Source organism: Beta vulgaris, chromosome 8, assembly GCF_026745355.1.
Source record: "Beta vulgaris subsp. vulgaris cultivar EL10 chromosome 8, EL10.2, whole genome shotgun sequence".
Classification (NCBI taxonomy): domain Eukaryota; kingdom Viridiplantae; phylum Streptophyta; class Magnoliopsida; order Caryophyllales; family Amaranthaceae; genus Beta; species Beta vulgaris.
In genome coordinates, this window is record NC_079209.1 from 54115906 (window position 1) to 54126654 (window position 10749).

Below are 10749 nucleotides of genomic sequence, written 5' to 3' on the forward strand. Positions count from 1 at the left end.
ATAAGAAATTTTGCCTGTATATAATTTATAGGTTACTTACTTGTGTACAAATTAGGTTGTAATTTTCTAAGGGTGTCTATTTGGGCTACGGCCTCGTAGACATGCCTTAAGTTTTGAGTTTTAATGAAATTCTTACCTTTACAAAAAAAAGGTATAAAAATCAACTTACCAAATAAGGCACTCGGTTCTCATAAAGTAATTTAATAATCAAAAGGAAACAACATGATTCAATCATGATCCAAAGTCCAAACCAACATATATATCAATCCCTCATGTGAATTAATAAAATAAAGTTCCCATATCACATATGCTTGCATCAATCTTCCATACAAACATAATATAAAAACCACAAGTAACATGTTCCACACAACGGCATAAAACATGCAAACCAAATTTTAATAGAAATCACATATGAACTAAAAATAATTCCCTATACATGATACTCCCTCCGTTTCCTAAAGATCTTTCTTGTTACTGTTCCTACAGATATTAAGGAGGATCCACTTGTGTAGGGTAGTGTGGGGGTGGGTAAAGTAGGAGAGAGAAAGGGGTTAAGATAAATAAACAAATAAAAAGGGGTTAAAGTAGGAGAGAGAAAGGGAATAAAATTGAATTAATAATGTAATGGTGGACCATATGATAGGGACATGAGAGGGTAAAAAGGGAAAAACAAATTCCGAATAAGGAATAAAGTAAAAGAGGGAAGATCTTTTATGGAAACGCACTTAAACGAAAAGAGGGAAGATCTTTAGGAAATGGAGGGAGTACTACATAATTCTCGTCCTTAGAATCAGGATTATCCAATAATCAACACATAAGCATGTACGTACCTTGTGTAGACAAATCGAGAGGCCACTTCCACAACTTTAAAAGTCAACTAAAGATAATTCTCCGCCTAAAACAACCAATATAAAACCACAATAAATCCTTTATGAATTTACAGCAATAATAAAATACTTTAAACCCTTCTTAAAAGTGTTCAAAAACCTTTCCATCATTAAAACTTAATTAGTAAAACCTCCTAGTATATAGTACTACTATACTAGTTGTTAAAAACTCTCAAAAACTCATGTTTAAATCATAAATAATTCATCATCAATACTCTTTATTTTCATATCTCCAGCAACATATTATATTTTAAAACACCTTTTAAACATACTTCAAATCATAAGAATACTTAATCACATACCACTATGTTTTTCCAACTAATAAAACCCTAAAAATTCATGCTTGATAATTAAAATCCCAATTCAAACATAACAAGACAATAAGTAAATTTGAATTTTATTTTATTCATTGCATATTATGTAATCTTAGATTCATATTTGTATCATCAAACTATAACTTTTAAACATAACCATCTTAAAACAAACCTTTAAAAATACAAGCTTTGCATTAAATAAACTTGAGGAGGAAAAAATAACCAAAGCAAGAAGGAAAAGGAGGAAGACGTGTGACAACCAATCAAGGGCAGTGGGTGCTGGCGGCTCGTTGGCGTGGTTGGCGGTGACAACAGTTGTTGTGCCGTCGACGGAAGAGGAAGAAACCGAAGAGGAGTGCTGAAGGAAAGAGAGAAGAAGCGAGAAAAAGAAAAGAGAGAGAAGGAAAAGGAGGGAAGCCGGAAATTTGGGAGGAAGGAGTGAGAAAATAAATTGTGTGAGAATTTGGGGTTTATTGGGGGTTTATATAGGTTCCTCTTTTGTATTTTGGAAAAGGTCATTGGGCTCAAATTAGAGTTTAATGATTAATGAATTGAGTGTTTGAGTTCCTCATACCCAATTATAAATCCTTTTCACAACCCAAAAAGTGTTTAAGCTTTTCAAATATTTTTCAAAGCATGACTAGACAAAATGTTTAACTTCTTTAAATCATTAAAATAATTATGTTGACTTTCAAATAGTCAACCTTTGAAGAAAGAAATTATTTAAATACTATATATACTTAATTATATATAACTATATATTAAAATATATTTATAAAATTCATAAATATAAGGGAGATTAACGTGCATCTCTCATGACATTTAATGACAATTCTCTACTGCCATTTTCATTCACCGCCTCTCCTCCCTTACCACCCCCTCCCCCACCCTCCCTAGCCACCCCTTCCTCCACTCGTTTTTTTCTTTTAAAAAAAAACAACGTTTAGAAAAAAGAATTATTTGGTTTTCTTGAATGATCGAGGAACACGACGGAGAAGTGACACTAGTAGTAGCAACACCTCGACATCAACAATGATGGCGATCGAGCACGGTCTACCCTCAAAGCAGCACCACACCTAGGGAGAAGCACTGAAGTAGTGACACAACGCCGTGGGTTGGACAACCATAAGCACCACCAACAATGAGCCAGAGTGATGCCAGTCCAGTTTGAGATGTTGGAGGTAGAGACCTTCTTGGTTGATAGAGAGAGAAGGTGGGAGGAAGAAGAAGAAGGAGGAGGAGGTGAGAGGCATAGGCGTGACATGAGATAAAGGAGGGAAGATAAAGATGAGGGTAGGCATGTCATGGCAGGAATGGAAGGAGATCATTTAAAGTCACGTGTAAAGCACGTGTCTTTTTTTTTTACCTGTTGTAGCAAGTAAATAAACCCTTCCAAGGGTCTAATTGTATCAAATAAGGGTCTATTTGTATCAAATACGTGTTAAAATTAGGTACACTGTTAGTTAATTGATAGATGGGACTGTTTAAAGAAGAAGTCCAATAATTGGGACTGTTTAAAGAGGATATGTCCAATAGTTGGGACTTTTTATCAATTTTTCTTTTGAAATTGTATTCTACATAGTGTATGATTTAATATATTTTAATTGTGTCTAGGTACTTTTCGATAGAAAATCAGAAGTTGAAATACTTCTTTTTATCGAAAAGAAGTTTAAATACTTCTTTTTGTGGGGAGGAAGTTGAAATACTTAATATCAACATCAATGATTTGCTTTAGATTCTCCATTTACTTCATTGGTTCTTTTATAATTGCAACATTTGCATTTTTACATTTGATGAAATACAATTTTGATCATTAAAAATTGTGAAATAGGAAGTAAATGGAATCTCAATTGTCCAGATTAAAGGAGCTTCTTAGCGTAACCATGTAAGATAATGTCAATACAAAATCCTCTACCAGACTATCAGTAGTTGAAATCAATAGTCCATTTTCCTAGTTAGAATATTTATATGAAGAACTTATTCCCTTGAAGATAACTCATAACAGCTTTAAAGTGATAATTTGATCGCTTTTCTCAAGTCATTGAAGAAAAAACGACAATACATTTCCATTATGCTAAAAGACTAAATTCTTTTGCAATATGATCTTTAAAGATTTTTACTGTATGAGCGCAATGATAGCAAATTAGCACTATACCCTATTCCAAAAAGTTATAGCAACATTATCCGGATTCCGGCAGGCAAAAATTGAACTCTTTAATTATATGCATCATTCTATTTTTTTAATAGTTAAAAAGAAATTTATTAGGCTATCCTCATCATACAGGGTACTCTTCCAAGGTCCATTACAACCATACATCTCAACTCCCCAACTCCCAACTCCACCACGGCACCACCAACTTAAATCCCAAATAAAGTTTAGCATAAGAATTAAATCCTAGACTTTGCTAGGGAAAATGGGAGAGAATTGGGATTATGCTCTCCCACTAGTGTCCGCCTGCAAACCTAGATCATGTTAACTTGCGAAAGATTTCGATCTGACAGGTCCTTTCAACTTACCATGAGATCCCAATTGAGGGTTCCAAAAATAAAGCTCCTTCCGTGCTTTATAGATCTCCCAACTTACGTAAGATATGAAATTATTTGCTAATTTGACTATGAATATCATTTATTATATAATATGAAAAAGTAAATTTGAAAATGTAATTTTAACAAAATAGATACACTTTCAAAAACACACTTTTCTAAGTAATTTTTGAAGAGGAGAGAGATAGACAGAAAGAAAAAAGGGAACCCATGTGATAGGAGAGAGATACAGAGAGATTGTTGCCTAAAAAGGACAAAAATTATTATAAAAGACGGTCTAATTTTAATATAAAAGTGGACCTAGTTACTAAATGGATTAAACTAGTCCGCGAAAGAAATTAACCTAGTCACTATTGGGCTAATTCTGTTTTAAATATTGGGCTTACGACTGCTTAATTTTAATTTAAAAATAGGCGGGTATCTTACAAGACAAACTCTAAAAAGGAAGTGTAACCTTTATTTTGTTATAACAATGTTTAGAAAGTGTAACATCTATTTTGTTACGGCAAAAGTATATACATTGACAAGAATCCAACCAATTTAATTTCTTGTAATAATATTTTTCACATATTTTGATTACCATATACAGTCAAAAAAATTATACTTTGACCACTTAAGCAGTGAACTGGGAGATCTTTAACAAAAATTGCACCTATTTGCACCATCAACTTACAGAGACAATTACTTGGGACCATATGAATATATTCTAGTTTTCTCCACGTTCATATCAAGAAATTGCATCTATTCCAACAAATTATGGTGCATGCCGCATGCATGTATAGTGAATATATCAAGTTTCACATCAATTGAAAATGTCATTTCTTACATATCTTCAACTTCACATTTCTACTCCATTATATAAGAGTAACACATCAACTTATACAATACATGCGTAAGAACTAAAGCTAATAATCAAGAGAATAAAACTAGCTCACTAATTAAATAAATAATGAAGATGGCCAGCAGCTCATCATTTTGCAAGTTCACCCCTAAAGATTGGGTGATAAAAATGCAGAAAATGCTGCAAGATGAAGATGTTGATGATACCCAAATCTGTATTCATAAGGTTTCGAAAATACTTCGAGCTGTAAAGCCAGAAGCTTACACCCCTCAGTTAATAGGTCTTGGACCTTACCACCATTGGCGCGAAGACCTCTATGAGATGCAGCAGTACAAATTTATTGCTTCAAAGAGGTCTCAAAAGGATTGTTGCAACGACAAAGAAGCTGTCGAAAAGCTTAATCAGCTTGTTGATTCCCTCGTCAAGCACGACATCGCTCAAATTCGAGCATGCTATGACCGTTTCCTCGATGAAGATGATCAAACACTTGCTTGGATGATGCTGGTTGATAGCCTTTTCTTGCTACAATTCCTTCAGGTACTTTTTGTAGCATTTAGTTTCATATGGATATGGGTGTACTTTTGACAATCGGTATTTCGTCAATCACTAGTTGATCGAAAGATGGTACGGTGTACTTTTGAGTTTTGACGATCGGTATTTCGTAAATTACTTGATTGAAAGATGGCACTGGTCCTTGGCATGCTCGTGCAGGTGCTTAGCCAGGCCTACGTGTTGTCATTTAGAAACAAGTGCTAACTAATTATGGTAATTAACAACAATTATGAAAAAGCAAAAATTTGAAACAACAATCAAGCAATGCAAACCAAAAAAAAAAGGAAAAGCATGGAAAATATACACGCCAATATAACGTGGGAAACCCGAACTCCGAGAAAAAAAGCCACAAACTTGCAATATGGAATCAATGGAGAACAATGGTGAACAACACAACTTTGCCACAAACTTTATCTCTATCCTTAAATCTTAGAAAGTATGAGATTCTAAGTTTGAACATAAAATTGTGGTGCTACATGCATCTTCTAAAATCATACACTGGCGGGTCTTTATTCTCCTAGACTAAAAGCAATCCAAGGGCCACTATTAAATCTTAAATCATGGAAACGCGTTCAGAAAACTAGGCCACTCTCCCGGGCCAAACCGCCCCCGGGCAAAGTGCTCACACACTCGGGGAACAAATTCCCAAAGTTTCTACCTCACTTTTGGGAAAATAGGAATAGTGCAGAAACGGGGATCTCGTCCAGGCCATATCACTGCTCGCCTAGGGAGTTGCTCCTCTCTCGTTTCTTTGCTCGTTCCTTGTCTTCCTTGCTTCACCATCTCCACCTGACCTAACAACATTAGCTATACACGATATGTTAACTCATTCTTGTGTTGGGCTGATCAAACTCAAAACTAACGCACAGGCATGAAAAGCTCCATGCATGGGCCGCCATGTCGAGTTGTATTGTCCCTCTGTTCCTAGCCTTAGAAATCGTGATTTTGTTGTTCTTTTTTCCGTGAACAATCCCATGGCTCGACACCCACTCGATATCATGTTGTGTTTAGGGGTGATAATCATCCTAACAAGCTCGCGAATAGTTCAGGCTCTGTTCGGTCAAAGCTCGACTCGTTGTGGCTCGACTCGAGACTTAAACGAGCCGAGCTGAGCTAAGCAAAGCTCGGCTCGAAAAGCTCGTGAGCAGCTCGATTATTATTTTATATTAAAAAATGATTTTATATTAAAAAATTATATATTAAAAAATTATTTATATATTAAGTATTTCTTTTAAAATATTAACTCAACTAAGGTATATACAGAATTTTTGCAAAAGAAATTTCCCAAATGTGCTCGAGCCCATAATCGAACCCGAGTTCAAGCTAAGCCTGAAAGCGAGCTCGAGCCTAGTCGAGCTCACGAGCTAAGCTCGAGCAGCAAAAACTAATCACGACCTCGAGCTGAGCTCGGCTCCCCCAAGCTCGTCGAGCTCACGAGTCGAGCCGAGCCCATGAAAAGTTAAATGAGCTCGAGCTGAGCCCATTGCTATTCAGGATCGGCTTGTTCGATAAATACCCCTAGTTGTGTTTGCCTACCCCTGTTACGTCTTGCTTTTTTCGTGCTACGTCGTGTTGAGGTTCGCGTTAGTCCTACTTAGTGTTATGCATATATTGAATTTTAATTACTATTTGAGGAAACCAAAAAAATTTAATTACTATCCTTTTGTGTATTTGCATAATGTTTAGTAAATATCTTAGCTTTTAGACAAACTATAAGGATAGGCGATCTAATTTTAACAAAAAATTAGACAAATCTAAGCCTATATTTTTTAACAAGTCCATTCCATCTCACTTAACCTAACACTATTTCTATACATCTCGCACCAACCTAATCGTCTCTTCTCTCTCATTTTTTTGTTTTCCTTTGAATCTCGAATTACATGAACCACGGGCAGATGCAATAAGGGGGCATGGGTGGCCTAGACCCCACCAATTTATTTAAAAAAAAATTGTTTTGGACTTTTAGTCAAAGCAGTTTTCTAAAATAAAAAGATACACTTGTACATGTATTACATGATGAAGTATCTACGGCCCGTTTGGTAGTTGGTCATAAATGGTGGTAATGTGAATGAATTTGTGTGTAAATTTGTGAAAAATATCATTATCCATTCCCATGGTAATGTTAATTTATCCTAATGTGTCCACTTTCCTTCTTGAATTTTCATTCCCATCCAATACCACCTTGTAAGGTGGTAATGAGTGGTACTGAAAATTGCTTCCCCTTGGAGACAAAAACACAAGTTTAGGAGTGAGATTGCTTGCTTATGGAGAAAAAATGTCTCCCCATGCAGATTTTAAGGGTGATTCTCTAATAAAATTACACTTAAAATTCATTTCCATTACTGCAATTTATTTACGTCTACCAAACGGGCCGCTAGTGTAATGGATCTGTGCCTTTTGTTTAGATTGGAGATAGGAGTGAAGAAGCTAGGTTGATGGTTCGAATTTCCTTGGCTACTATTTGGTAAAAAATAGTATTTCCTCCAAAACTTCATGGTTGCAATCCTGCAAACTTTAATATACTTCTTTGTTCCTTTTTTTCAATTCTTTCTTTTGTCTTGTTCTTCCAATTCTCTATTTATTCCTTTAAAAGTGTTTTTTCTATCTCTTTTGTTTTTATCATTCCTTAATATTGAGAAAATATTTTTGATATAATTATTTGTCTCTTAAGCACTAAAAAAGAATAGCTTCTTTTAAAAGGGACCAAGGTCAAATTGTTTTAAAATATCAAGATAGTTTTTAAATTTTATAGCGGGGCTGAAAAAAGTGAATAGACTCATTAATTGCAAATATTCCTAACAACTCTGTATAAAAAATATTTTTTTAAAAAAATATATTAGTGTATCAAATACTAAATATACTAAATTTGTTGATGTCAAATCTAAATATCTCATATCCATTTTTTCGGTAAAATGACTTGGCGAATTGTTGCTCTAGGCATATTAGGTATCCTTGTATGATTTAGTTACTAATTTATAATATTGATTGCTCCCCAAATTTAATATTATGGATCCACCCCTAATTACATTAGACAGTTTCAATAAATAAACCGACAGTCTTACAGAATGGATTAAACTAGTCGCTTATTAATATATGTCATTATTGAATGGATAAACGAGTCACTATATAGATTAAACTGATCATTATTGCTAACTAGCCAAATAGATTAAACTGATCAATAAATAGATAAAACTGCTAACTATATTCATAAAGGTAGTCCATTCTCTTCTTAATATTGAGCTTAGACCATTGGCTAATTTTAAATTAAAAAAATTGTCTCTTACAAGACCAACGTTAACTTCTAAGTGTATTTTTATATCTAATTATTATTTTTTTGTTTTGCTAATGTACAGTTTTCCTCGAACTTATTAATAGACTATATATAATTCCCGAATTTTAAATATATCCAAATCAATATTGAAGCTTTTCTTATTTGCATTTTTTTCTTATCACTACATTATTTGTTATGTGTCATCGAGACTAAAAACAGATACAAAATTCTTAAATCTAATTGTACAGGGATTTATGATTCCAAATAAAAGCTGCTTATTGAATTCGCCAAGAACTTCTTACTTGCTTGATTCATACCAGTCAGCCTACCATTCAATTCTCAGAGACATTATGAAGCTCGAAAACCAAATTCCAATCTTTCTCCTTGAGCTAATCTTACCTTCCTGCGAAATAGCTGATGAAGATCTATTACCTACGATGTTACTCGAAACTTGTAAAAGGCTCTCACCACTCAACTACAGCAAGGACAATCTTAGTCGCGATGTCATAAAACATGCACATCTCTTGGAGCTTATGTACTACTTGATTGTACCTATTCGAACTGTTCCTACTGATTCCAGTAATAAACCAGAGGATCATGCAGGGGTGTTATCAGATATCGAAGAAGAACAAAGAAGAAAATGTTTCCCTGTTGATAATATTCCACAACCAAATTTTGAATTGGCAAAGATACTTGACGTAGTGCCATTTCTTGCGAATAGTAAGCCATTGAAGGTTATTCACAAGATGGTTCGTAGTGTTAGCCCAGTTCTCTCATCGTCCAAGGGAAAAGTTGAACAAATGTTGAGCTCAAATGATCAAGATGATGCTCCAACGTTAGAAGAAATTACAATTCCTTCTGTTTCGAAACTTCTAAAGGTTGGCATTCATTTTTGTCCTAAAGAAGACAGTCTAATAACTTGTGTAGAGTTTGATAAGCAGAGCAGAAAATTATATCTTCCTTCGATCTCTATCAATGCTAATACAGAGGTGATCTTAAGGAACTTGGTGGCGTATGAGGCTGAAGCGATCTCAGGTCCTTCGATCTTAGCTCGTTACACTGAGCTAATGAACGGGATCATAGACACAAAAGAGGATGTGAGATTACTAAGGGAAAGAAAGATAATAAAAAGTTATATGAAAAGTGATGAAGATGTTGCTCAATTTTGGAATGGGATGAATCGGTCTACAAGGCTTACGCATGTTCCTCCAATGGATAAGGTGATCAAAGAAGTTAACGAGTTTTATGACAATAAGAGGAGGGTGAAGTTCTACAAGTTTACAAAAGATTGTTTATTTTACTGTTGGAAGATTGTCATGCTCTTGCTTGCGCTTGTGCTCATGGTGCTCATGTGTATCCAATCGTTTTGTGATGTTTATAGATGTCCTCGAGTTCTTGGACCTGTTAATGGTGCAAAGAGATCATGAACTAAAGAATTTTCTAATGATTTTGGTTCATAGTAATAAGTTTATTGCAGTCATTGTGATAGAAAGCCTATATCGTCAACCTCAATGTGATGATGTATACACTTAGATCAGATAACTTATGATACATATCTACTATATATCTTTAGTGGTTTTTTTTGGGTCGCTATAGGATTTTACTTTACTTTTAAAATGAAGGTTTTACATGTAACAAAAAATAATGTATTAATTATGAAATTTTAGGGGCTATTTAAGCTTCCAATATGTTATTTCCAGTTTACATAAGTAATGAAGTTGGATGTTAGGCAAATGCCGAAAAGAAGCTTATTTGATTTGGACCGCAAGTTATTGTTTTGGATTAAAAGTTATTGTTTTGGGTTAAAAGGTTGTTGCAATTTTGTTGATATTACGGTTTTTGGATGATAGTTATGGTAAACTGATTAATAATAGTTATGATTTTTAGGTTAATAGTTATGGCTAGTTAGTTTTTGTGATTTTTTGTATAACTAATTTGTTGAAGTGCATAACTAAGAGATACAATGCGAAATTTTACTAGAGACTTGAGTAATCGGTTAAACGTGTAACTAGTTGGTCTGACATTAAACTTTATATCATGTCATCTTTTTTACGTGTATGTAAATTACCGCAGTTAGGTAGTACAATTGTACAACAATATTAGTTTAGAGTTTGGTACTAGACACATATCTTATCTAGTTTATGTAAAGTAATTAAATTTCATCTATTCCAATTAAGATGGCATTCTTTCACGTTTGAATTATCCGTCAAGTACTGTTTTATAATTCATTTTGATGTTCCTAGTTAGTAACTTACCGTATAAGCTAAGACCCAAATGAGTTCAAACTTACAACATCAAAAGGAGACTGAGGGAGCAGTTAGTAAAATATTTGTATAAAAT

The 10749-nt window shown here is 34.2% G+C and overlaps 1 protein-coding gene across 1 annotated transcript; it reads left to right on the forward strand.

The window, feature by feature from the left end:
- Window positions 1-4618: 4618 nt before the first annotated feature.
- On the forward strand, window positions 4619-10155 carry LOC104901851 (putative UPF0481 protein At3g02645). Its single transcript, XM_010689478.4, has 2 exons — window positions 4619-5123; window positions 8658-10155. Exons 1-2 carry the CDS (start codon window positions 4695-4697, stop codon window positions 9834-9836), a joined length of 1608 nt encoding a protein of 535 aa, XP_010687780.1. The 5' UTR covers window positions 4619-4694; the 3' UTR covers window positions 9837-10155.
- The last annotated feature ends 594 nt before the right edge of the window (window positions 10156-10749 follow it).

Coding starts and splice junctions, on each gene's coding strand:
- LOC104901851 (XM_010689478.4), top strand. CDS start 4,695: ATGAAGATGGCCAGCAGCTCATCATTTTGCAAGTTCACCCCTAAAGAT. Junction 5,124..8,657: donor TCTTGCTACAATTCCTTCAG/GTACTTTTTGTA, acceptor CTAATTGTACAG/GGATTTATGATTCCAAATAA.